At 54.7% G+C, this 27,075-nt stretch overlaps 2 protein-coding genes across 7 annotated transcripts in view; one reads left to right on the top strand and one right to left on the bottom strand.

Moving 5' to 3' along the window:
- The first annotated feature begins 1,080 nt into the window (after nt 1–1,080).
- On the top strand, nt 1,081–13,233 carry DEXI (Dexi homolog). Its single transcript, XM_026520324.4, has 2 exons — nt 1,081–1,995; nt 12,561–13,233. The coding sequence occupies exon 1, from the start codon at nt 1,560–1,562 to the stop codon at nt 1,845–1,847; it is 288 nt and encodes a 95-aa protein (XP_026376109.1). The 5' UTR covers nt 1,081–1,559; the 3' UTR covers nt 1,848–1,995; nt 12,561–13,233.
- A 1,405-nt stretch (nt 13,234–14,638) lies between these two features.
- CIITA (class II major histocompatibility complex transactivator) overlaps nt 14,639–27,075 on the bottom strand; it is a 46,591-nt gene continuing 34,154 nt past the window's right edge. For 4 of the 6 annotated variants that reach the window (XM_026520325.4, XM_057315198.1, XM_026520327.4 and 1 more), the window contains exons 12-20: nt 26,519–26,677; nt 25,826–25,894; nt 22,898–22,978; nt 22,243–22,335; nt 21,112–21,198; nt 18,675–18,758; nt 18,425–18,508; nt 17,652–17,749; nt 14,641–17,199 (exon numbers count right to left, since the gene is read on the bottom strand). In XM_026520325.4, coding sequence (XP_026376110.2) covers nt 17,674–17,749; nt 18,425–18,508; nt 18,675–18,758; nt 21,112–21,198; nt 22,243–22,335; nt 22,898–22,978; nt 25,826–25,894; nt 26,519–26,677 — 733 coding nt within the window. In that variant the 3' untranslated portion in view covers nt 14,641–17,199; nt 17,652–17,673. Of the gene's footprint in view, nt 17,200–17,651; nt 17,750–18,424; nt 18,509–18,674; nt 18,759–21,111; nt 21,199–22,242; nt 22,336–22,897; nt 22,979–25,825; nt 25,895–26,518; nt 26,718–27,075 lie in introns of those variants that run through there. The other 2 variants (XM_044391545.3, XM_026520329.4) reach the window with 2 other exon arrangements.

Here is a 27,075-nt window from a genome sequence, read left to right as displayed (position 1 = left end):
GTTTCCTCTGTAATTCGTGTAAAGGGGCAAGGAGACAGTAATGGAGAAAAAAGGGCAGGTCTGATCTCCAAGCACACAGAGCCCTAGCATCTTCCTGGGCCCTCCCTTTTCTCTGGCCCTAGATTTCCTCATCTGTAAGAAGAGGTAGCACACTACCCAGACACGTCTAGCTGCAATTAAGCAATGTCTGAAAAGCACCCAGCTCAGTGTGACCTGAGACTTAAAGGTCTGTTCAGTCAGCAGAGCATGCGACGTTTGCTGTTGGAGTTGTGAGTTCAACCTCCACTTCGGGTGTAGCGATTACTTAAAAACGAAATCTTTTAAAAATCATAAATGTTTGTCGAACTGCTCTGGAAGGCACTTTGGGCAAGATCAGTCTCCTGAAGGATATACAAGAGTTGCTCATGAAAAGGGGAATCAACGAGTGCGAGACTCACTTTTCTATGTATTTCTTGGTTGTTTCCATGTTTAACCACGTCCTGTTTACCAACACGGTTTACAAAGCAAAAACAAGCAACCCCACGGCTGCAGGTCTGACCTGCCTGGGAATCTCTTTATTCGGGTGTCCCTGAACCCTGTTATGCACATCCTCGCAGTGGGCGGTCCTTCTGACATCCAGAATTCGGAGAACTGAAGGAGGCACTGATCGATCTTCCCCACCACGGAAAATTGCCACTTTGGAAAGTCCGAGATTTTCACTGGTAAATTCACACCCCCCCACCACTGCCTCCTTTTGACAGGTAAACTGAATCCCAAAGAGGCCATATCCAAGTCCAAGACGGGGCGGGGGGGCTGCTGACGAAGCTCAGTGTTTCCTTGAGCTCTCTTAACCTTTAGGATACGTCTAGTTTTGAACTGTGTTGGGTCTCTTTCCCCTCCCGCCACTCCGTGGGGGATTCGCAGAGCCAATTGCATTTGAGACCTGGGCGGAGCCCGGAACCGGGGAGGCAGCTCAGAGGCCGGCGTCCCAGAGGGGCGGAGCGAAGCGGTACCGCCCCCGGATGTCTCGGGCCAATGAGCGCGGGAGTGGAGAAGGCCAATGAACGCGGGGCCGCTCCGGAGGCGGTGCTCGGAACGCGACCAGGAGGGCGACGCGGCGGCCGCAGCCATGGGCGCTGGGCCTGCGGGGGCGCGGAGGGGGCTCGAGCAACTGCCGGGCGGGGCTGGAGAGACCGCCGCCGGGACTGGCCCTCGACGCTGAGACGCGGTGGGGTCCCCGCCGGCGCTGGGAGGGCCTGTGAGCGCGAGCGAGGCGCGTCGGAGGAGCCGGGCAGCGGCCGGCCACCTCAGTGGGGGGCCTGCCTGGTAGCTGAGCGGATCGGGAGGACCGTGTGGGCACATCTGGGGGTGCGTGGACCCCGCCGGGCACGTTTCAGGGGCAGGGTCGCTTCCGCAGAGGCCGCCGTACACCGGCGGGGACACCGCCGGGGCCGAGCTCGGCCTGGGTCGAGCCCCCGGGGCGCCCCTGGATGGCTGAGTTGACCCCTTGCCGGCCGCCCGGGCGCCGCAGCGGCTGAGATCGCTGGGATCGCCGGGCCGCCGCCCTCGCCGACCCCTGCATGCCCGGCGCCCGGGTCGCGGCCCACTTGGACGCGCTGGGCCCCCTGGTCCCCTACGTGCCGCCGTCGCTGTTGCCCTCTATGTTCTACGTGGGCCTGTTTTTCGTCAATGTGCTGATCCTATACTACGCCTTCCTCATGGAGTACATTGTCCTCAACGTGGGCCTCGTCTTCCTGCCCGAGGACATGGACCAGGCGCTCGTGGACCTCGGCGTGCTCTCCGACCCCGGCTCGGGCCTCTACGATGCCGATTCGGAGCTCGATGTCTTCGATGGTTACTTGGAGTAGGCTTGGCTACCGTCCTCCCTTCCTCCCAACGACCCGCACCCCTCGGCCTGGACCAGCCGCCCAAATCATGCCGCCGCTGCTGGTTGGGGGCATCGTCGGGCCAGGGATGGGATCCCCAGGACGAGGCCCTCTCCGGCCTCCAAGACCTGTAAGTGCTCTCTCTGCGACAGATGAGGGTGGGTTGGGGCGCTGGCGAAGAGGCTGGCATCTCCAGACCGGACACACACCCTTCCCCCAGGCTCCTGGAGGTCTGTTTGGATGCCAGGAATGGCCAAACCCCTGTTAGGCCTTTAGCTGGGGCTGGCAAGCTTTCCCTGATGAAGGTGACAGTTGTTGAAGAGGGGAAGGGAGGCAGAGCCTAAGTGGTGTTTGGGTTAGCCATGATACCTACTGCCACAGCTGGTGGAAAAGCCTTTGCACCCAGATCCCTTTGAGGCAGAGCTGTCAGCTCCTCCCTTCTGCCTCAGTCTGGCTTGATGGTGACCTTGGCTTTCTGGGGATTCCCATAGTTCTGGAAAGATAAGAATTTGGAGTGTCGGAAGAGATAGCAAGCCAGGCAGTGACCATCTTTGTCCTGTGGCCCTTGGGGGAGTGGGTGGTGACTCGAGAGCAAGGGCAAGGGCCCCGGCTGAAGCAGTGAGAGGAGAAACCTCCTTCAGCAAAGTCTGCACTTCTTCTGGCGTTGCGTTTGCTGCTTCTTGGGAGTCGGGTTTCAGGGTGCCCCAGCTCGGCAGTTCTGCAGCTCGCATCTGCAAAGGCTGCAAGGGCTGCCAGTTTCGCAAGTTGCTTTTGCAGACCAGGCAGACTGGGGCTGGCTTCGCCTGCAGTGTTTGCAAGGCCTTAAGGAGCTCTTGGGCCAGCAGGAGTAGGGACCACAGGATCTTTGCACTGAGGTGTTCAAGTCCTGCCTCTAGGCTGTAACCAGGAAGCTGTGTGTCCTGCCCCACCTTGTGTGTTGATGGGAGGGAAATGAAGGTCCAGGAAGGAGAGGGACCTGGCCGAAGTCTCAGAGCTGGAAGAGAGGCAGCTGAACAAGATGGGGAGGAGGGGGTAGGCAGGCTTTTGGGTCTGGTGAGCGTTCGTAGGACTTGCAGACACTCTTTGGCTGAGCCTTTCCACTAGACAGTGTGCAGTGTCACTAGGCACAGGGCCTGAATGGCAATGAAGGGAGGATACTGAGGTGGCAGGAGCTCTTTCTAGAAGACAGACACTAATGCCACTTTCCCCAAGCAGGCTGAGTTCACTCCCCTCCTCTGTGGGCTGCCTTTGCCAAGTGACCATAGTCAGGGAATGCAGGGTGGGGCAGGACCTGCTGGTAGTAGTGCTGAAGCTGGGGGCTCCCCCTGAGAGGTGGACAGTGAGATTTCTTTGATAAAAGCTTCATTTGAGCTCAGTGAGACCTTAGCAAGAACCAAGTGCCAGGTGGAGAATGGGTCAGCTGCCCTGCATACCTACCCAGTCTCCTTGCCCACCTGTCTGCCTGCCATCCATCCATCCACCCGTTCTTGGGTTGAACAAATGTTTACGGAATACACACTGTGCCCCCTGGGTGAACACAGTGAACAAGAGAGACTTAGGCATGACCTCCTGGCACTTGGTGAGAAAAGACAAGGAAATTCCCAAACAAGATGATCAGATTTTTTGAGAGCCATGAGAACATGTAGGAAGGACCTGGGCATCCCTAGTGAGTTCCTGCTGCTTTCTTGGTGCTTAGAAGAGTGCCTGGAATCTAGTAGGCACTCAATAAATGTCTGTTGAGCAAAGCTGAAGAACAGAAATGGGCTGCATTAGAAAGGAGGGTCAGAGAAGGTCTCTTTGAGGAGATGACACATTTGAGCTGAGCCCTAAATTGGTAGAAGGAGCCAGACGGAAGATCTGGGGAAAAGCATTCGAAGCAGAGGGAATCACTAATGCCAAGGCTGTGGGGTAGGAGAACTGGTTTTTACAGCAACCAAAAGGAGGCCAGTGAGGCTAAAGAGCAGCCCCAAGAGAGGCCTGTGGGGCAGGTGAGGCCAGACCCTACAGGACCTGGGAGGCCATGGCCATGAGCAATGGGAAGCCATCAGAAGGCCTGAAGCAGGAGATGACACAATTTCAATTCACATTTTGCAGAGATGACCCTGGCAGTTGTGGGCAGAATGGCTGTCAGGGCAAGAATGGAATGGGGGAAGCCAGTGAGGAGCTGTTTAGTCGCTCAGGCTGGAGGTAAAGGGCGCCTGGATGGGGCAAGGTTGCTGAAGATGGACAAACAGACTGAGAACACCTTTTGAAGGTAGAACCTGTGGAGTCCATTCAAAACCTGGACTGAGTATTGATCATGGACCATGCCTGGTTCTAGGCCCTTTGTGTGTTCGCTCAGTCAGCCATTCAACAAACTTTGCTTCTGCCTGCTCTTCTACCAGGCCCTGTGCTAGGCCTAGCAGATCCTAAACTGAATCTCTGCCTCCAAGCCAAGCGCTTGACTTTGAGACAGTGTAACTTGGTGAAGAATGTCTTATTTTATCTCTTCACCACATCAACAGAAACACTTCCCCTTCCAAATGAAAACATTGGCAGACTTGAAGCCCAAATGCTTCGACAAACTTTGCAGCGAAGGCTGTTTGTGCAGAAACGCCAGGAAGCGTGTCTCAGGGACACCCTGCCTTGCAAAGCTGTCAGAGTGCCTGGGCCCGAGCTGGGAGGCAGAGAGGCCAGGGGCTGGGGGAGATACTCAAGCCAGAAGAAGTGGGGAAGCCACGCACAGCATTCCTTCTTCCCCACTCCCGAAGCCAGGCCGAGGCAATGTTGGCCCCAGGACCAGGGAAGCCCAGCCTGGGGGAGGGGAGGGGTGACCAGCAGCAGGACAAGCCTTTGGGAAAGCTCTAGAAATGGTCTGACAGGACCTCAGCTCTGGGCCCCTTTCTGTAAGCAGAGAAGCATCCGTAGTCAGATCTCATTCTTTCTGGCTCGTTCTCAGGTGGACGTATTCTCATGTTACGCACGAGAAGGTCATGGAAGCACTGACTAAGGGTGTGGGGCATGCCAGGCAGTGGGGACTGGGGTGGTGCACTCACTTGCTCTCGTTCTTTTTTCTTTTGGGTGTGTGCCCACACGGTACGGTCCACCCAACATCTGTTGAGCCCTTACTGAAGGAGGCAGTATTAGGGTTGGGGTAAGGAACAAGAACCTGGTGCAAATCCCAGTCCTGGCTGCCCTTGGGCATGTTCTGTAGCTCCCTGTGTGTCAGTGTTCTAAAGAGTGCGATAATGTTCCTCCTCGTGAGGATTAAGGGAGATGTACGTAAAGCTCGCAAACCTTCCTGTGTGCAGTGAGTGATACATTAATATTAACCGCTGCTAGCATTAACGGTCAGATACAGTGGGGAGTGTGTACACTCGGGCCCTTGTAAGTGTATAAACCTGCACGTGCACACATGCATGGATACTTACAACCCAGGATGAGCTGAAGAGGACTGCCTGCCTGAGTGCTGGGTGGGTTCAGGTGGGGACCACCAGGACAGACTTCCCACTCTGTCCTCCTGCCTGGGACCCTCAGGACACCTTTCCCGTGGCCTGTGATCTCCACAGTCCACCAGATCTGGAGCCCCGTCGAGCCGTGGCTCCGCGATTTTCCTAGAGTTGTCATTGTTGCCCGGGAGCAGGAAGTGGGGAATCAGGAGCTCTCTCCTTCGCAGGAGAGAGGGCCACTGCGGCTGGCCTGGGAGCCAGGGAGAGTCCTCATATCCCAGCACTTCCGATGCGGGGGCAGAGCAGCTGGATCGATCTGTCCCTGTTCCTGGCACAGGGAGGGCTGTGGGAGAGAGCCTTTGTGCAGCGGAAATGGAGAGACTGCAGAACGTTGCTGCTGGGTCGGGAGGGCCTGGTGTAGCTCGGATACAGAGCCAAGGAAACGGGCCCCATCAGTCTACTTACCACAGGGTCTCCCGGCTTCCGGGCCCTGACTCGGTGCCGCAGCTGGTCCTTCTGATCTGTTCTGACCCTGGCCCCGCCATCCCAGTCTGCAGCCTGCGCCGGCAGCAGAACACCCCGGCTGGCACGTCACTGCCCTGCTCAGAATCCCAGACCTTCTGCAGGGACATGGACCATAGATTGAAGTCACGGGAGAGCCCACAGGCAGCTGATAGAGCTGTGGGGAGTGAGGGGAAGGAGAGCGGTCAGGGCAGGTGAGGGAAATGAGTCGGTCTCCCGTAGCTGTGGTCCAGACAAGAGATAGGTGATGGTGGCAAGGGGAGGCAGGTGCACCCTGGGCCTGGCTGACTTTCCAGCTCTGTCCTAGCACAAGGCTCACCTGGAAGCGTGCTGGCCACAGGGTGCTCGGGTGCTGGCTGCCCCTGTGGCCAGGAGAAGGCCCCGTTAGGGGTCTCAAAACAGCTGAGATGCCAGGGGTTCAGCTCCCTTGGCCCCGAGTTATGCAAACTGAAGGTTTCATCCAAGGAAGACCCTCACGGTCCTTGTGTCAAGGAAATTAAGGGCTCCTCTCAACTTGACCATTCGTATTCCTGGTTTACCTCTGTCTTTCCCCCAGAACTTCCGAAAGCTTAGCTTGCTTGTGGGAAATCAAGATCACAGTTAAAGGGAGAGGCAGCTGAGGCCCAGAAAGGAGGAGTGAGGGGCCAGGGTAGCAAAGCTGAGTGAGACAGCTGAGCCCCCCAACCCAGTGCTGGGTTTGCAGGGGTTGCAGGGGGGCTCCAGGAAGGGGCTCCCAAATCCCACCTTGGAATAGCGCTCACGGCTCTGCCAGGCCTGCTGCATAGACCTCACTCCTTTTTGCTGAGTTTCTTAAATAAAACTGTATTTTGAAATCACTTCACAAGTATACAAAAGTTGCAAGAAGAGTGCAAGGAAGTCCCCCCACCCTTCACCCAGAGTCACCAGTTGTACGGATTTACATTTTGCCACATTTGTTCATGTAGACAGTGTGTGCCCACGCTGTTTACGTGCGTGTGTATATACACATATGTGTATGTGTTTAGCCATTTTTCGGAACCACTTGAAAACGATTGCTAACATTGCGTTCCTTTACTCCTAAATATTTCACTGTATAGTTTCTTAGATCGAGGACATTCATTTCCATAACCGCAGTACAGTTGTCAAGATCAGCAATTTAACACTTGATGCAAGCCTATGACCGATTTTCTTCAGATCTCACCAATTGTCCCAATAAAAACGTAGAGTTGAGGTCTGGGATCCCATCACACAGGTCACCCTTTGCTTTAATTCTTGTCTCTCGAGTTGCCTTCAATCCTGACCTCCTCACTCTGTCTTCATCTTTCGTGACACTGACATTTTGGAGGAGTACAAGTCTGGTATCTTCTGGACTGTCTCCATTTGGGTTTATCTGATGTACTCTTGTGATTAGGCTCAGATGATGCATTGTTGGCAGGAACCCCCGCAGAGAAATGAGTGCAGGGTATCTGGGAGACAAGTGACGTCTGTCTGTCCCACCGCTGGTGATGGTAACTTTGATGGCTTGGCTAGGGTGGTGTCTGCCAGGTCTCTCCACTATAAAATTATTTCTCCCTTTGTAACTTGTAGTTATGATTAAATCCACTAGTGTTAGTACTTTGTTTTTCAAAAATCTTTTTTATGTGAATTTATTTTTAAAAGAATGGTGTATAGCCCTTCATAAATGATGCTGTGTTGATGGTGTGTCAGACCCAGAGGGGACTCAGCCCAGGAACCCTCCCCTTTTTTCGGTTGCTTGCCTCCTCCTCTCAGGGGCCCATTACCAAGGAGGATGTGTCTGTGCCTTTAAGGCAAAGGGTGATCTGGGATGGGTTCCGGGACCTCACCTCTGCTTTTGGAAACAGACAATAACTGGTACCTGGTGAGTCCAGCTCATGCTGATGACATCACAGCTGCCATCCCCTGCCCAGAGACTGGGGAGGGGCTGGGAGTGAGCTCTACTTCCCCACAGAAGGGGAAGGCCTCATTCCTGGGATTCCTTCCTGGCAGGGGTCTTGGCTGGGTGGTTAAAAATAAACTATGTCTCCCACATCTCCCAGCTTCCCCTAAGTGTCATCTGCAAAGCAGGCAAGGCAGGGCTCATTAGCTCCATTATACAGGGAGGAAAACTGAGGCTCGGGGACGTTCAGTGACTCATCCCAGATACCCAGCCATGAGGTGGCCAGTTGTCCTCCTAGCCACACTCCCAGTGCTTCCTCGAGTGAGGTCCTTTGCCACACGTGAGGCCACCGAAGCAGAGTGTGGCCAGGCTGTCGATGCTCTGTCACTCTTGGGCACCTGCTACTTCTCCATTTGACCAGAGAAACCAGGCCCAGGCTCAGTGTTGCAGGCCAGGGGTATCTGGCTAGAGCTAATGGTTTCATTTTCATCCTATTTGTTTTTAGCGTTGCCTTCTGTTTATGACAAATGATTCTGTTTTTTATTCATTACGGTGATGTAAAGGTTCCTTTTAAAAATTTGGAGATAAAAAAAAAGGTTCATTGATATAAAGTACTAAATAAATAATCGTCCGGGCAGTGCTCAGGTGTGGCAAGACTTATGGGCAAACACTGCCCTTCAGAAGGGCCTCAGTAAGTCTGAGGCACCAACCAGCTGGAGACACGTTCTGAACCAGGAATCTTCACAAAACCCGTGGCTGGTGAGCGTCAGCAGCTGACACGTAAAGCAGAATGCGGCTTTGAGAAATGGGTCCTGGTTTCTCCAGAACACTGACTTCCATCAGGTACCCAAGCAGCCGGGCAGCATCTCCTTTCCCATCCCCCTCCGGCTGTGAACTCTTGGACTAGCCAGGGCAGAGGTCCTTCTGCCACACAGCCCATCACTGAGACGATGGTGGACACACAGGGCCAATTGGCTCTGGGTGACATCTGTCTTTAGCCACTTGAATTGGTCAGTTGGTGCATGGGAAAGAGGAATGAGCAGTGGGTTTCCAGCACGCAAGGTCTCTGGAGGGCGACAGGACTCCTGTTTCCAGCAGCCCCCCAGCACTGCAGAGGCCCCCTGCCTGGTGTGTTTGCTAGCTGCGAACAGGTGGAAGGAGGGGAGGGGCTGCTAGGTATTGATGCCCGTGTATTGTAGGCACGTGATTTCATATCATCCTCACAACAAACAGCCCAACGAGGTGGGCGCTGTTCTCCTGTTTCAGATGAAGAAAATAGGCCCAGAGAGAACTTGCTAAGGCCACACAGCTAGGAAGGGGCAGAGCCAGGATTCCCCCAGATCGACCTTGCCCTGACTTTCCCCGAGGAGGACCGTGGGAAGACAAGAGTCTCAAAGGAGAGTTTTGCAGCATGTCCAGAGCGTCGCCCACCAGCACCCCAAGACCCAAGGGCCCATCGCAAACTAGGCAGCCTCTCGCCAGAGGCAGTGAGCCGAGACGTTGCTTCTTAAAATGGATCCTTTGCCCAGCTGTCCTTCTTAATGACAGAAATGAGTCAGCTGGCCACTCGCTCTGTCCAGCTCTCTGGAGTAGCCTGGAATGAAAGGTTACAGTTTCAGAAAGAAAGAAGGGGTGGGGGGAACCAGTGGCTAATGAATTGTCTGTCATGCTCTAATGATAGTAGAAGGTTGGAGAACCCACTGCTTTGGATTCTGCAAGCTGCGGCTCCAGGATGCTCTCAGCCTGAGGCTTTCGGTGCCTGGGAGGAAAGAGATGAACCTAAGGTCAGACCACAGAGGTTCAAATCCCGCCTGCGCCATTTACAAGCCCGGAGGCCCTGAGCAATTTACTGAAGCCTCTCTGAGCCCCGTCTGAAATTCCCGGTGATGAGCCTGCTTGGCCCCACCTCCTAGGGTTGTTCTGAGGAGCGTGTGAGCTAGGCCAGGAGTTAGAGCAGATGGCACACAGTAACGTAGAGGGGCTGGAGAAAGCCCTCCCATGACAGAGTCTCAGGACCCTCCCTGGGGTTTGCTGTGAGGCCAGACTTGCCAGTTAGGGAGCAAGGGGACCGATCTTTAACAGCCACCGTGGGTGGCACTGGTGAGTGGTCTCAGGACATGCTGCAGCCAAGGCCCCAGTGACCTGGGCGGTCCTTACCTTGCTGTATGACCTAGGGCGGGTCCCCACCCTTTCTGGGCCCTTTGTGGAAGGAGTGGGACTGACCCCGATCCGGGTTCCCCAACCCCATCTGCCACGCTCAGCAATTCCTGCTCTGTTGTCTGAATTCTCATTTGTGTCATTGTTTTCCTTAAACGAGCTCTTTTTAAAGTGAAGTAATGCTCTGAAGGGACAGGAACTTTGTATTACTATCAGAAGTGGGAAGCTGGCATCACTTGCCATAAATAGAAGCTGACCCTGCAGATAACACAGTGAAAACCGAGAGCAGCAGTGGATCCAGCTGGAGCCGGCGCCTGCAGGGCCCTGGGCCCGTTCAGATGGGAGATTGGCACGTGTCAGAGACATGTTCCAGCCACTGACACTCGTCTGGATCCCGTGCTGGTGGCAGACATCAAGATTGGGAGAGGAGTGGGTCCCCATGCCGGGGGTGATTCTGTGCTCTCTGACACCCAATCCACACAAGTCTGAAATGGGCTTAAGTGTGAACCCCTGCCTTGGAGATCTCTGGAGTGAGCCCTGCTCTCAAGAGCACCACCACTGACCCCCACAGGGGTTCCTTGTGGGATGGGAGGGGGAACCGTGGATGCCTTTTGAGAGGGCTGGGCTCACCAGTGCTCTGGCCGCAGCCCTGGCTTCCCATCCCCATGCCAGGTCCAGTGGGGAGGTGGGTTGCGGCCCCAGGACACAAGGACTCGGCCTGTGTCAACAGTGGGAGCCAGGGAAGGTCTCAGCAGTGGAAGGATGTGTTCCCAGCTGGCCTCTAGAAGGTGAATCTGGCAGATAGCACAAGAAACTTGGCTGACTTGGCCCCTCCTCCCCTCTCCAACTGTGCCTACCATGGCCTGCCTTCTTGCTCCCTTCCCCCACCCTGTACAAACCTTAGGGGGTTTTAGGGCCTGCTGTGCCCTCGTCACCAGCCTGTCCCCTGCCTGGCATGCTCTTCATGCAGGCTTCCCCGGGCTCTGGGCTCCATTCATCCCCTGGACTCCCTGCTGTCGGGTGTATCACCTTGGGCTGTGATTGCTCACCACAGGGTATCTCAAAAGCATGACCACGTTTATCGTGGGGTCCCCAGCACCCAGCTCAGGACCTGGCACGCAGGAGGTATGGAATTAGGTAGTGTGGGAAATCTCCAGTGGAATGAAGCCCTGGAGAACTGAGTATCCTGGACAAGTTACTTACTGTGTCTGGACCTTAGTGTCTTTGTCTGTAAAATGGAATTCCAATAGTGTGTCGTTCCAGGAGTTTTAGGAGAGCTGAATGACCTGACATGTGTAAGGCTCCATCTCAGGTCTGCTCTCCCAGGAGCAGACGCCGGGACAAAGGTTCAAGGGCAAGGTGTGTATTCAGGAGGTGATCCCAGGACTACCAGTAGGGAGTGGGTTAGTGAGACAGGAGAGGGTTCTGTCATCCAGTAGGTCACCACTGCAGCCCTGAGCTCAGTCCTGCTCAGGAACTCTGGAGACTCAGCTGCAGGGTGCAGGAGCTGGGGTATTGATCCACCACCTTCCTGGTCATCCCTGGTTGGAAGGCAGCTCTGGGGAGACATTGGCTCTGCCTGTACTTGCAGCCTGGGGGCCAGTCAGGCTTTGGAGGCAGGTCCCTACAGGTGGAAGCTGGCAGGTCAGCGTGCCCCGGAGGGGTGAGCAGAGGGAATGGCACAAGGCATCCACAGGCTCTGCCTTGGGTTCGTGGCCCATGGTAAGAGCTCAGGGAGTGGCAGCTCCCCGATTGTGATGGTTTCTACCATTGTCACCAGTCCAGTGCCAGCTCTGCCTGTCATAGTTGTGTAACTCAGGTCACTTGGCTTCTCTGAACCTTGGGGAGATGCATGGTTCTCAAGAGAAGCAGTTCTGCCCCCTCGGTGCCCCTTGGAAATGGGGCGAGGGTGCATTTTTGGTTGTCAATGTGCCCCGGAGCGCTACTGGCATTAGTGGTCTGGGACCAGGGATGCTGCTAGCGGTCTTGCAATGCCCAGAACGGCCTCCCACCTCGGAGAATTGTTTTGCCCCAAATGTTGGTGAATGACCGTCCACGTTGCATATTTAACATAGAAGTTTCATTTGGTGCATGATGATGTTTGCAGAAGGTGTAGTCCGGGCTGGCCGTGGGCGTGGGAGCTGAAGATGCCACAGAGCCCCTGGCACCTAGTATGGGAAATGGGACCAGCCGAGGGGCCAGGCACCATGGATGATACCATGTCCCAGGAGGACCAGAGCAGTGAGGCTGGTGAGGAGCTTGGCTGTGGCCACAGCCTTCCGGTAGCCTGCGAAGCATTTTCCGGGCAAGGTGGGAGGTGCTGCCAAGCCCCGCCCTCTACTAGAGCTTGCTCAGCCGCCCCAGGGCTCAGGTCGGCCCGCAGGCCCTGGGTGACCCCTGAGCACACTGCCCTCCTTCCTCAGATACCAGGATCCCCCTCTTCCCTCCCAAGTGTGGGCCATCGTTCCTCTTCCAAGTGAAATTACACTGGCTTTCCCATCCAGAGTCCTTAGAAATCAGGCAAATTCATTAAAAAAGAGTTAATAAAAGTTAAAACCCAGCCTGCATCTGGGGTTTCTGATGGCTCCCGAATGCAAGGTTTAGAGGAAGTTTCCCTGCCCCGCCCTGAGCCTCCTGAGGCCACCACCAAATAAGCGAGGACTGCGGGACAGCGCTTCCATGCTGGTAACACCCCTTTTCCCTTCTCGGTAGGCCTGCTTCCCCCGAAAGCTCCGTGCCAACAGAGAGGTTTCCCTCCGGACCCAGGAGGGTGGGGCGGAGAGATTGAAACTGAAAGCGGAGGCCCAGAAGGCCTTTGCCCCTAACCAAGGGGAAAGGCAGGGGCGTCCGAAGACCTCCCCCGCCCACGGCGTCGCACAAATGGCCTTGCCTTGGCTTATGACCTTTCGCAGTTGCGATGGATGTTTACAAGAACCCAGCCAGAGTCTGCCTCCCCGCTCTTCACCCCCGACTGCACCTGCTTCTCCCACTTAATCTTGCGAGAGGATACTTCAAACTGCGGACACACACGGAAGCCACTCCCAGCTCCGTCTGATGCCAGTGGAGCCCACAGCCCGGCTGGGTTGGGCCCGAGGCTGGTCTTAGATGCAATGACTATTTCAGGGAGTAAGTCAGAAGGAAAAGAAGCCACGGATCGTGTCAGGGGCCGAGGGTCGGGTGTGACTTATTCATTTCAAGTTGCTTGTCCTTCATCAGGTTGCCAAGACTGGTCCATCATGCCGGGGGCATGCCACGTTGCTCCTCTGGCCGGAAATATTTTTGAAAATGTGAGGGGTATGAATACTTGATGTTGATGAACCTGTAAAAGCAATACTTAGGCTGACTTCTTTCAATTAAAACATGTATGCAACTCCAGCCTGTGGGGGCCCTGCCTTTTTTTTTTTTTTTTTTTTTTTTTTTTTGAGATTCGGGAAAGGAGCCCTTAGGCAGGACCTCGCAAAGGGCAGAAGAGTCAGAGAATTCCCCCAAGCCAGGCTGGCGGGTGAGTCAAGCCAGAGAGGCAAGGGCCAGCTTCTGGGGCGTGGCGGCCCAGGCTCAGTGGCCCAGATCCCAGAGACTCGGGAGGCACGGTATCCCCTTGCATGCACACAGCACACCCCGGGAGATCTTCACTAGCCACGAGGGAGTGAGGGAGGGAGGGAAGGAGCAGGTGAATGGATGAAGTTGGGTTGACTTGCAGTTTCACAGGAAAAGAGCCCTGATTCTCAGTTCTGCAGAGCTGCTGCTTCTCGAAGCACCCTCGTGTACGCACCGCGTTACACAAAGCACGATTGGCTCCGTTGTGTGGGTGAGGACACAGGTGAGGGAGGGTCAAGCCCCTGCAGACTCCAGAGAAAAAACAGCCCAGCACCCCTTGACTTGCTGTGCTGCTAAGAAAGGGAGCTAGGGGCTATGAACAGAACACACCTGAGAGGCCCAGGAAGAGAGGTGAGCGGGCGAAGGGAGAGGTTTGTGACGGGGGAGAGGCCTGAGGATTTATTTAAAAGATGTGGCAAGGGGTGCCTGGGTGGCTCAGTCGGTTAAGCATCTGCCTTCGGCTCAGGTCATGATCCCAGGGTCCTGGGATCGAGCCCCATGTCCAGCTTCCTGCTCAGCAGAAGAGTCTGCTTGTACCCTTCCCTCTGCCTCTAACCCCTGCTCATGCTTTGTCTCTCTTGCTCACTCTTTTTCACAAGTGAATAAATCTTTTAAAAAGAAAAAAATAAAAGATGCTGTAAAATTGGAATCATGCCATCAACGTACAGCATGACTCCAGACAGATTCCCTGATTGCTCTGGGCATCGCTCTTCCCACCCAGGAAATGGCTCTCAGAGAGCAATCCCAGCACACTGTGCCTGTGCCCGTGGAGACCCACCCTTCCACAGAAACCCAAAGGGGAGTTTGCATTTCAACTCCCTCCTTTACAGGGGTGTGGCCTTAGGCAAGTCACATCTGTGAAATGGGGACAGTAATTTATGTACCTCAGAAGATCTCTTTGTGCTAATAATTACAAAGGTGCCCCACTGGGCTGACACGGCTCCGCATCAGGACTCACAGCTTGGCAAGCAGAGTCTACACTGGTTTGCAGCCCTCATTTGCCCCCTTGTTTGGGTGTATTTGTGCAGTGCACGGACCACCCAACCACACCAGACAGCCCTGCCCAGGGAGTTTTTTTAAACTTACTAAAGTACAAGACTTCCCAGAGCAGGAACTTTGAGCATTTTATTGAGTACCCCTCTGGGTCCTCTGTACATATTTGTGGAATGAATAAAGCACACAAGCAAAGTTGTGGTGAGGATCATTCATTCCACAAACATTTATTGAGCACCTACTATGTTCAGGCACCTTGCAAGGTACAGAGGGCACAGCAACAAATAAAGTGGACAGGTGAGCTGCCCTCTGGAGCTCACATTCTAGGACAAGAGCAGACAACACAACAAACAAGCATGAAAACGATAAACTAATGACCAGTTTGGAGAGGGGGGAGGGGGAGCGTCCATTTAATAGGGTGGTCTGGTAGACCTTCCTGAGGAGCTGTTCTTTAACCTGCGTCCTACAGGATCAGCAGTTGTCCAATGAGAAAGGCCTGGGAAGAACATTCCAGGCAGAGGCAGGAACAAAATGCATATTCATACATAACAAGGACAGCCAACAAGGATTGAGCTGTATGCCAGGCTCTTGCCGTCAGTGTCTTAACTCCTTGAATCTCTGCATAATGAAGAAGGCACTGTAATTATGCCCATTTTACATGTGATGAGACTGAGGCATGGAGAAGTAATTTGCACAAGTGGTGAGCTGGGCACTGAGCCCACGTGGTCTAGCTCTGGAGTCTGCAGCTGGCCCTAGTCTGGTCCCTTTGAGTAGGAGGGGCTTAACATGGTACTGGCACAAAGTAGTAGTTGCTAATATTTATTGAATACCTGTTATATCCCTTCCACCGTGATGAGCACTTTACAGGTATCAACTTATTTAATAAATGGTAGCTATCCCACTTTAAGCGAGAACTACGAATAATCACGGCCTCTGACGATAGTTTGTCATCTCTGAACAGACCCAAAGTAGTGTGTATGATCGTGCCGTCCCCATCCAGCTGAGGGGTGCCCACGCCTGTGGACTCCACACAGTCCACGAATGCGGACACACCCTGAGGAGTGATGCCCTTGCTATTTAAAACCCACACCTGGGTCAGAACGCCTGGTGCACTTCGCAGCAGGGCCAAGGCAGAAGGCAACACCCCTCTCTGCAAGGACTGCCAGCTGGGCAGCTGGGTCCAAATCCCTCTGACCCTCCTGACTCCTGACTCCCGCTTTCTGGGAAGAGGAGGGGAGTCTGGGAAGCGGGCACCAGGGCTGGTGCACTAGAGCTGAACAGACAGCTCCCGCTGCTGCCGGGAGAAAGCCAACTTGTCCCGAGTTGGGACTTCTGACCAAGCAGGCCATGCTCCAGTAAAAACAACAACAGCTGAGCTGGCAGCTCTCGGCGTAGACAGCAAAGCTTCCAGGTCCCTTCCAGGCTCACCGTGGCTAAGGCAAGATGCCAGCTTGACTAAGAAACAGCTCCCAGGATAGAACACCGAGTCAGACAGGCAGAGGAAAACATGCCCTCCGCTAAGGCTTAACAGTGCTTCAACCTTGCCGATCCCCAAATACTGAATTTGCCGCTAAGTTCAGGACGCGCAAGAAGACCCTCTCCGAAGAGACAGACTCGGGCCCCAGTGCACTCTGCTGGGGGGCTGGGGGCGTGGGCGGTGGCAGGAGAGCCCCAGCCCCTGTCCCACCGGGCAAGGAATATGGAGGGTGTGGTGCTATGTGACTCCCAAGGCTGGGTTATAAAAAGGATACTTCTCCCTGTGGTCTCTGTCTCTGTCTCCCTCTTCCATGTTGCGTGATTGCCCTTCAACCCCTCTCTTGTCGGTTACTTAGAGGAACCAAGGCCCCAGGCCCCCAGCCAGCATGGAGTCCCCGAGCCATTCAAATGATGCCAGCCCCAGCTAACACAGAGTGGGGCAGAGATGCACTGAGCCCAACTCACGTGACTGGCCTGGGAGCAGAATCAGCGTGCGTGTCCTTTTAAGCCCCTGCATCTCGGGGGATTTTGTGATGCATTCGATAACCGAACAGTGGGTGCCCCAAAATGGTGATCACGGCACAAACTCAAACAGTGGACACGCCCATGAGATCAAATGAGCCCTTTATAATGTAGTGAAACACGACACAAGAAATGAAGGCCGAGAGGCAGGTGTGGTTCCAGCCCACCTCCCCCTCCCCCCCATTAGTGTACCGTCAGCTCTTTCCAGCTCAAGTCCAGTGTGTGTGCGCCAGGCCGAGCTCTGGCCTCGACAAAGTTAGTGCAAAACAGCGAGTCGTGTGGCCGCAAAGCAGCTGCTGTGAAACCCGCGCCCATCACAGGCCGGAAGGAGCAGGCGGGGCTGGCCGCTGGTGTCCGCGGAGCGCGCCAAACGCGCTCTTAGGAGAGCAGCGTGGACAACTGCTTCCTCCCCAGGCCGGCGGGGACCTGGGGAGGCAGAGATGGGGCCGGCCCGCTCCCTCGCCCCGGCCTGGCCACCTCTGTCAGGAGCGACCCGCAGGGGCTGCCTCAGGGCTCCTGGGTGGACCTCAGCAGCCACCTAGCGCCCACCCCGTCTGCCAGGGCTGCCATCGACCTGGGCCCCGCGGGGGCCTGGAGCCGGGCCCGGTCTGTCCGCAGAGCAGGTCCTTCCCGCCACTGGGTGGGGGCCGACCCTGAGCCGGCAGGGCTGGGCACCAGGCTGCTTGGCTCATCGGCCCAGAACAACTGTGTCCACAGATAACCATTTCAGGATCCGGCGTGGTCAGCGTCCTCAGAGAACGTGCTGTGAGAGGTCAGGAGAAGGGGTGGGTCAGAAAGCTTCAGGTGGGGGCAGCTCGACACGTGGGCAGAGCACTGTCGAGATTGGGGGTGAGGTGGAGTTGGAAGAGGGGGACATCAGGTTGGGGGAGCACAGAAGTGGGGGGACAGTCATTTGCACAGAAACGTGGAGAGCAAATTCCTATGTAGACCGTGCAGGGCAGGCGGCAGGGGTGGCTGGGGGGACCTCTAGGGAAGCTCTTCCCCAGACTAAGAGCTGTGGATAGCTGACCAACCGCCACCCCCCCCAGCTGTCCTTCCCCACCTCTCCAGGCCCGGCCGCAGGGAGGAGGCTCAGGGCCCAAGTCCCCAAAGCCTTTAAAGACACCTCCACCAGTCACAGGAGGAGGCCCCAGATGGTGCATGTGCTCACCCAGCAGTCCCCCCAGTTCTCCGGTCCAAGCCCGCCTCGGTTACCTCGTCCTGGGCATCACGGAGCTCATCTCAGGCTGATCCGTGAGTCTAGCTGCTGCAGGTGTTCATGGACGCCAAACGGGATAGTGGGCGTCCACATCCTGTGATGGGCACGGCATGTGAGGGCCAGGTTAGAGGAGAGGGGGGCCCGGGTCCCTCCTACCACCCAGCCTAGAACCTTGGAGACTTCCCACCTGGCAGAACCAGACCAGTGCGGGGTTAGAGGGATTGCAGAGGCCTCGAAGCCCCGAGACCCCTTCTTTAGACCTGGTTCTGCTGCTGATTTGCTGTGTGACCTCGAAAAAGTTAGTTAGCCTCTCTGTGCCTCATTCTCCTCATCTGTAAAATGGGTCTTATAAATTCTACACTAGAAGATACGAGGGATTATGTAGGTGAAAGTGCCTTGGAAGAGTATAAAGTACTGATATCGGACATTTGACCCCATGGTGACACATAAGTTTGAACCATATGAAATTGCCAAATTTGCCAGGTCCAAAATAATAGAATATAAGTGATTTCATATCGTTCATCCTAATACGTTGAGCATTTTCAGGTATCAGACTGTTCTAAGATTAATTTGAGCCTCACAAAACTGCTTGGGGGTAAATATTATCACTTCCATTTTACAGACAAAGAAACTGAGGCCAGGGTAGCAAAGTTTGCTCATCCAAGGTCCCACACAGATAAGGGCCAGAGCAGGATTTGAACTCAGGACTCACAGGAGCTGCACCCCTGGAGAGCTGGTGGCTCTCTGCCCACGGGGGGCCAAGACTTACGCCAGTGTCTCCACATGAGGGCACTTCCTGAGGCTGGCGGCGAGCTGCTGAGCCCCAGCGGCCGTGAACTTGTTATACTGTACACTGGGGAGAGAAACCCATCCTGGGGCCTGGCCCTCGCTCGGGGCCATCCAGCCCCAGACCAAGGCCACCCCTGTGCTCTCAACAAGCAGCCCATCCCAGCATGGCAGCGGGAGACCCCGCAGTCCCCCCGAGCCCCAGACCCCTGCCACCCACTGTCCACACTCACTCCAACACCCGGAGAGACACCATGTCTGGAAGCACGTGTGCCAGGCTCTCCGCTCCCACGTCACAGATGCTGTTATTGTAGAGGCTGCCAGAAACAGAGGTCAGAGCCCATGGGGATCCACAGCCAGCCACATTCCCTGCCCCATTTTACAGACGGGCAAACTGAGGCCCAGAGACTCACACAGTGTGTCCAGGGAAAGCACCAGGAGCGAGCGGAAGTAGCTTCCTGGCTGAGACTTCCCAAGTTCAAATCCCAGCTACGGGGCTTGCTGCCTGTGTGACCTTTGGCAAGTTACTTAACTCCTCTGTGACTCAGTTTGCTTCTCCAGAAAATGGGCACAATAGAGTAATCACGGGGAGGAGTAAACAAGTTCAGGCTAGTACAACACCCAAAACAGAGACCGGCAGGTGGAATGACTAAATCCTAGCTGTGGTTATTACTACCTCCTGGGGGGGGGGGTAATGAAGTTTACACGGGTTACCGTAGATGGTGTGACCAGCACTGGGGAATAGTAGGGGAGAGAAAAACCAAAATCACTGGGCCAGCACGGGTTTCTGTGGTGTAGTCACAGCTGCCACGAGCAGCAGAGTAAATAAGGCGGTGGGTGTCGCCAGTGCCAACCGAAGCTATACACTCAACAATCATTCCTTAACAAGCCAGGTGCTCCCGTGGTTCTCATTTCAAGGCCATGACTTTGCCATGACTCAGCCTCGGGGCTCCACCACAGCGTTGCATGTAAAAGCAGCAGGTCTACACTGCAGCAAAGCAGATTCAGGCTAAACTCCAGCATCCCCTGCTGTCACAGGTTGGCCAGGACCAGGGCCGGAACCAGGCGGAGGCTTTACAATTTCTTCCCGGGGTGGGTCTTCGAGCCCAGGGGGCTTCCCCCTCCTCCCACTGACAGAGGATTCTTCCCATATTTCATCGATACCAGGATGTACGTGTCCCCCCTGAGTATCGTTGAGACCTGGAGATGTCTGGTTATCAATGAACATCATGGTTCAATTAGCAGTGTTTTGTCCTCTTAATGGTGTCTTACAGTGGATGGCATCTTAGATTCCATAAAGTAGGAGGTTTTCTAAAGTGGCAGTCAGATCAGATATTGCCCCCATACACCCCACTTGCTTCTCCATTCGCAATGGAAAAACTCCAAAAGCCCCCTCCGGACCTACAAGGGCCTCCCTGCATAATCTGGCCCCCCTACCCCTCCCACCTCACCTCCCACCCTCCGTCCCTCATTCCCTGTAGCCAGCCACAGTGGCCTTTCTGGCAAAGACTCAAATTCTTTCCCACCTCAAGGCCTTTGCATCTTCTGTTCTCTTCTCCTGGAATGCTTGTCCCAGAGCACCTCCCACAGAAGGCGGGATCTCCTGACCTCCTTGAGGAATTCAATACTCCCCATTCTACCCTCTTGGGCCCTTGTAAGTTTCCTCCCCAGCATGAATCTCTATTTAAAAATATTTTGTTAGTACATATGCTAATTATGCAAGATGCTTCAAGGCAAGGAATATTTGTTTTGTTCATAGCTGTATCTCTAGTTCCTAGCACAATACTGGCCCATGGTTGATATTAGAGGTAATCAGATGCCCTGCACAACCCTAGGGAGTGCCAGTCAGATCAACTATGATTTGCACAATACACAACCCATACAGCTGCACACGGTGACCCTGGCTGGAATGATAAAAGAGTGGATGTGTCAGTAACTAGATGAACCAGATACCATCTCCCCACCCCCCTGCCCCGGGAATGTGACTCTGGCTGTCCTCGGCTGGTGATGAGGGCTGAGGAAGGAGTAGGAAAGCCTGGCGAAAGAGGAGAGCTGGCAAGGCTGAGCTGAATGGCTGGGGCTGTGGTCTGAGCTCCCCTCCTCAGTCCTGGGACCACCAGGGAGCCAGGCTGGAAGTCATCAAAAGCAAGGAGTGCTATGCCAAGGCCCACCAGAAGGTGGCAGTGCAGGCACTGCGTGAGCGGCAAAAGCCCGCCAAGGCTACCAGTGCGCGGTCAACCTTCTAGAAACCGTCACCCCTGGACTCCAGAAAAGGCTCAGTCCTGCCACCCCCTGGGGAAAGAGGACCAATATTGTGCACTGGAGCCAGGCATGGTGCCAAGGGCTTTCCATAGGCCACTGGGATTGTACCCATTTTCCAAACGAGTAAGCAACTTGCCCAGTTTGTCAGATGCATTTTCTCAGGCCCTGCTATCCTCCTGTTGGGGGGGTGGGGCACGTTCATATTGGATTTTAGGTCAAAGCCCCCCCCCCCCCCGCCCCCCGCCCCTGTACCTAGCTGTGCAACAAAGGCCAGCAAACACAACAGCCTGACGGGATGCCTCCAGCCCCAGCCTTGGGCTCTGCGGCTCTGGCACAAAGCAGATTCTCCACCCACCCCCAGCCCTCCAGCTCAGCGCCTGAGCCATGACAGGGGGAGGCCCCACTCACCTCAGCCTGAGGAGGGACGCAGCCAGGGAGGGCAAGGCCTCGGCGAGCTTGCAGGCACCCACATCCGTAATGCTGTTCTGGGACAAGCTGCAGGGACACAGCGAGGAGAAGGGCTCAGGGCCAAACTCCCGTGCCCCTCCCCATCTGTGCCCACCTGGCCCAGGCAGAGCTGGGAAACTCTCACTTCCCCACCGGGTGGCCAGAGCAGCAAACACATGCCCATCTACCTCGCGGAGAGTTGTGGGTAACAGGGTGTGAACGACTTTGTGGGTAACACACTGGTTCTTAGTAAATAAAAAGTACTGTCCCACCCTGTGGCTGCGGGGGTTGTGGGGGTGATGATAAAAAGAGAGAGATCACCCTCCCCCCACACCTGTTCTATGATTGGATAGCATCCTTCTTTTCCCTTGGGGCCACATTTCCACACGAGAATAGAATACGTGTTCATATTATTTGTTTAGTGGCAGGTCTGTTTTGTTCGTTACTGTGTCCCTGTGTTTACATCAGTGCCAAGTACATAGTAGGTGCTCAATAAATACTTAAGTGGGTGAGAAAAAGGAAGGAAAGGTAGGAGATGGAGGGAGGGACAATGAAAGGAGGGGTTGGGAGGGGGCGATCTAGCTTACTCACAGCTTCACCCAGAATACTCTAAATTACTGGGCAAGTCTCAGTGCCCTACAGTCAAAGAAATCCCAGAGTGAATCCTGCAGCCATCCCGGCCCGGTTATGAAGCAGAGTGTGGACAGACTTTGATGATCCCCTCTGGGTTCAGTAAACAATCACGCAGACCCTCCTTCATCACATCCATCCACTTCCCAAAACCCAGGACAGTTTGTTTTTCCCTAACTAGGCTCCACGCCCAGTGTGGAGCCCGACATGGGGCTTGAACTCATGACCCTGAGATCAAGACCTGAGCTGAAATCAAGGGTTGGATGCTCAACAGACTGAGCCACCCAGGCACACCCCCCCCTTTTTTTTTAATAAAGATTTACTATTTTGATGATAATGTGTTAGCGACACATGCTAGTTCCTCTCTCCTCTGCACCACCCAGCACCACCCAACGACTGAATGGGTGAGTGAACGGAAGAGGGCAAAACCCAGTGCAGCAGGAAGGGCAGTTCCACACTCACTTGAGAGTCTCCAGGGCCTTCAGCCGAGGGAAGGTGGCTGACAGCTGCTCAACACCCTCGTCCCCGATCTTGTTCTCGCTCAGCGAGTCCAGGCTGTGGGTGGAAGCAGACGGAGGGGCCATCAGCCCACACCCCCGAGGCCAGCCAAGCAGCAGCCTCCTCCCATCCCCCCCTACCTTGGACACACCATAGGCAAACTTTCTAGAGCAAGTCCGCATCCCCTGGGGATGCCAGTTGGCCAGCCAGGGGACAAGGTTCTGACTCTCCATGGACCTGAATCTTCTCCCCCCCCTCCCCGGGAGCCCCATGAGCTCAGGCAACTTCCTTAACCCTCTTGGGACCACAACTGTGCAATGGGATCCTGCGCCCAGACCCTGCCTCCTTGTAGTGGTGCTAGGAACAGCATGGGAGCCCAGGGAGGGAAAAGTTTCAGAGGTCACAAAAGGATTCAATCTTTTTTATCTTGGGGATTCTCCCATCCATCCTCCCTTCCCTGCAGTGGGGTCATCTGGTCATTCACACTAGCCATACTGAGGAGGGAGCAGTAGGGAGGGAGGGAAGGAGGGAGGGACAGAGAAGGTCCTTCTGAGTGCATCGTCCCCAGGGGCAGGGTTTGGGGTAATCAAAACCAGCAGGTGCCCGTGTCCATACTCACTCCAGATGCTGAAGGGAGGAAAAGGCCTCGAGGATCCTCACCAGTTTGGGAAAAGCCTGGGGGCCCAAGACGGAGCCCAGCCTAGGAGGCAAAGAGCAGAGTTAAGACCCCGAAACAGTCACAGCTCCTCAGTGTGGCGCCAGGGTGGTGTGGACAGAAGGCAGGCCCAGTCTGAGGCTCCCTCCCCCTCCCCCTCCCCCTCCCTGCCTGCCCAGTGCCCTCCCTCCCTTAATCCCCACCAGGTGGCACCCCAATCCCTTCTGCTCTGGCTGGACTTCACCAAAGCCCCCCAAGAGGCAGCTGGGCTCCTGGCCTGGGGAAGTGGTTCCCAAATTCCGGCCTGAGGACCACCACCAGTCTGGAGAAAAATGACTTTACTTATCCGCCATTACATTTTTTTAAAATTATTTTTTAATTTGTAAAAAAAAAATTATTTCTTTTTATAAGTAATCTCTACACCCAACATGGGGCTTGAACTCACAACCCTGAGATCAAGAGTTGCAAGCTCTACTGACTGAGCCAGCCAGGCGCCCCTGTGTCATTACATTTTAATAACAAATTAAAGCATTTATTGAGTACTTATTATGTGCCAGGCACACATGGGGTCCTTCACTCAGGTTAGATTTCACTTCATCCTCACAACTCTGAGCTAAAGGCACTTCTTATCCCCATTTTCCAGATGGGGAAACCGAGGCACAGAGGGATTAACTAATTCACACAAGGTCTCAGGGGCTAGATCAGCATTTACACCCGACTTCCAGGGAATGAGAGAAATAAAGGTAGTGCAGGGCTGTTTTATTCTGCTTTTAAAACATGGTTAAACGGACTCAACGTAAGAACCATCTTTTACTCTGAAATTGGGTCCTTTGGAGTGTTTTTGGCATGAAAATGTTCATTCTTTGATAAAATTATTGTGTGGCTTATTGGAATGAACACATTTGATAAAAATGAAAAGGTGGTACTGCATATAGTCCCTCAAATTTACTCTGAAATATTCTCTGTCTTTGCAATCTCAGAGTCTGGGAACTGCAAGCCTTAATAAAAGGTCATGAGATGGGAGTCCGACATCTGATTTGAGCCTGGGCCCTACCACGTGGCTCCCGTGGGGACTTGTGGGCAAATCCCTTCAGCTCAGCCTTGGTCTCATCAGATTTAGCCCCAGTCTCATGAGCTTGTTGGAAGGATTAGGGAGTTTGTGCATCCAGTATTGACTGCTCGCCTACTGTGTGCCAGGCCCATACGAGCCTGTCACGTACAGGGCCGTGAGCAAACCAGAAATCCTGGCCCTCCTCTGTGGAGCTGACAGTCCCGTGGGCAAGACAGATAATCAAAGAAATCGGTAAATTATCTGGCGCGGGGGATAATCAGTAATACAGAGAATAGTACGGTGGCAGGCGGGGTAGAATTGTACTTTCAAACACGGGAGCATTTGGCTCGGTGGAAAGCAGAAGGAAGTGAGAAAGTAGTGGCGTGGGCCGTGCTGATATCTGGGGAAGAGGATCATGGGCAGAAGGCACAGGCAGTGCAAAGGCCCAGGGGCCAGACCATGCCTAGTGAGGTTGGAGGCCAGCAGGGAGACCCCTAGGGCTGGAGTGGAGGGAGCAGGGAAGGCAGTCCGGGAGATGGAGGGTGCCTCATCAAAGCAGATGAGAGGCTGAATCAGGACCCTCGTCCCCCCGCAGAGCACCTCACGGGTTCTGAGCAGCCAACAGGCCTCATCTCCAGGCCGCTGGGGCCTGCGTGGTACCAGGCACGGTGGCTGCCAGTCACACACCCAAAATAGTCCTTTCCTTCCTTCCTTCCTTCCTCAGAACTTCCTCGGGGCTTCTGGCCTCCAGGTGGCTAGTCTCCTGGTTCTGGGCCGTTCCACCTCACAGCTGCTGTTCCCCAGAGCACACTTCCGACCTCGACCTAGGGGCTTTTTCAGCTGAAAATAAGTCAAAGCCAGAAGCGGCCCTTGGTGATTGTTCTCACACATTTCCTCTTTCCAGCAACATTTTTATTTCTGCACAAATGTGGCACCTTGTCTCTGTTCAAAACCAGAAATGCTTGCCTTTTTCTGGGGTGCGGGGGAGCAGAGATCAGGACAGGCAGGTAGCTGGTGGGTGGGGGACCTTGGGCAAGTCACTGAACCTGGCTAGGCCTCAGTTTTCTCATCTGTAAGATGGGGACGGTAGTGGCTACCTCCCAGATCATATATAAATGGCACTGAGCACACTGCAGGTGTTTAATAATTTCTTCCTAATCGTTAGGTGATTTTAGATCCCTAACCAGGATCGCACACGAATTTAGCTTCTTTCTTTGTTGGAGCAAGAGCCAGGCAAGCTTCAGCCCTTGGGTCACCTTCTCCAGAGAGTCCCCTTGGCTTCCTCCTCCCCGCCCCCCACCTCCCCAGACAGGCCACTGATCACAGCAGGGGGTAATTATCTGTTTACCCTAGACTTGAGGCTCGTGAGGACATGGCCTCAGTCAGTGCAGTGTATCTGTCCAATGAATGAATGGGGAGCGTGTCCACCAATAAATGGGCCACTTAGCATCACACCCGAGAGGCCCTAGCCACAGCCCTGACCGCCTGGGCCCCAGATCCTGGAAGCCGGCTTCCAAAGAGGCAAGACAAGAGGATAAGAATGATTTGTGGGGGGCACCTGGGTGGCTCACTCAGTTAAGCGACCGACTCCTGATTTCAGTTCAGGTCATGATCTCAGGGTCCTGGGATCAAGCCCCGCATTGGGCTCCAAGCTCAGCACAGAGTCTGCTTGTCCCTCTCCCTCTGTTCCTCCTCCTGCCCTCTCTCTCAAATAACTACATCAAATCTTCCAAAAAAAAATTATTTTGGGGACCCATCTCCATTCCCGGTGGCATGGGCCCAGTTAACAATGCTGGTAAGAAACCCCACGGAGACCCGAGACAATTCACTCTTCTGCTTACGCAAACTCGAGCTTCTTCAGGTCCCGGACGGCAGGGAGTTCAGCTGCGTCTTCCGAGGGACTCCTCGTCCTGGAGAGAACGGGCAGTGTTAGCGGGGAGCAGGCTCTTCGCCTGTCCCTGAGCCCCTGCATGAGTGATCCAGGATGTCTGCCACAGTACCCCAAATTCCCGGGGAGGCCTGCGTTCCCTGGGGGCTATTGTTGTCCCCCATTAAAAAGAAATACCCCAGAACAAGACGTTATGAAGGCATTCCTATGGGTTTCACAGAAAAGAGCCTCGGAGCAGGGGCTCACCAAACCCGGCCCAGACAGCACACAGTAGGTGCTCACAGAATGGATGAAGACAGAATGAGAAACAGTTATTCTATGGTCGAGTTTCCTCTGCCCCCTGGACCTTAGAGCTCTGCCATCTCTCACATGGGGACAGCACTCGTCCCGGCTGCCTTAAAAGGTGGCCATTGGTGTCACTTCTGTTCCTAGATGCAGGAGGCAAATCCTCGGCCCCTAGCAGGGAGTCCCTCTCGGGCTCTAGCTGAGGACGAACTGGGTTCACGATGGCAAGTTTTGAATGGCATGAGATGATGGGTCCTGGGGGAGGGCACAGGATACCCCCAAGTAAGGGAGAAGTACCAATGGCGAACTTAATGTTGGGTCCTAGCTGTCTGAGCCACCTCTCACGCCCTCTCCCCCTCACCTCTGGATCTGCACGAGGTTGCCCAGGTCTTCCACATCCTTCGGGGACTTGGCCTTGAAAGGCTCGATGGTGAACTTCTCCTCCACCGCCCGGAGTAGCTTGGTCTCCCCACGCTGCTGTAGAGACTCCCAGAGCCCTACCGTGTCACTCAGCGAAGCCCTGTGGAGGAAGGGCCTCAGACCCAGGCACAAGGACCGGGCTAGACCATAACGGAGGGGCAGCTCCATGAAGGGACCTCCTACCGATTCAGACACTTTCTGTCCTCAGCTTCATCCCTACCTCCTCCTGGAAGCCTTCCAGGACCACACCAGTTCCTACTGATTCCTCCCTTTTCTCAGCCCACCCAGTGGTTTTATTTCCCTTTTTGCTTTGGCTACTAGGAAGCTCAGTGGCAAATTCTTGGTCAAACCACTACAATGGTATAGAACTTTAGAGCTTGGGTGAAGTATATTTGGGGGGAAGGTGGGAGAAATTCTCTTCAGATTAGGTGAAGTGATCAAATTGATCACAGAAGGATTTAGATGAGCCAAGTTAAGGAGTCAGAGGGGGGAGATATG

Source organism: Ursus arctos, unplaced genomic scaffold, assembly GCF_023065955.2.
Source record: "Ursus arctos isolate Adak ecotype North America unplaced genomic scaffold, UrsArc2.0 scaffold_2, whole genome shotgun sequence".
Taxonomy (NCBI): Eukaryota; Metazoa; Chordata; class Mammalia; order Carnivora; family Ursidae; genus Ursus; species Ursus arctos.
Note: the sequence above shows the minus strand (reverse complement) of the source record. Positions and strands in the feature narration are given on the sequence as shown.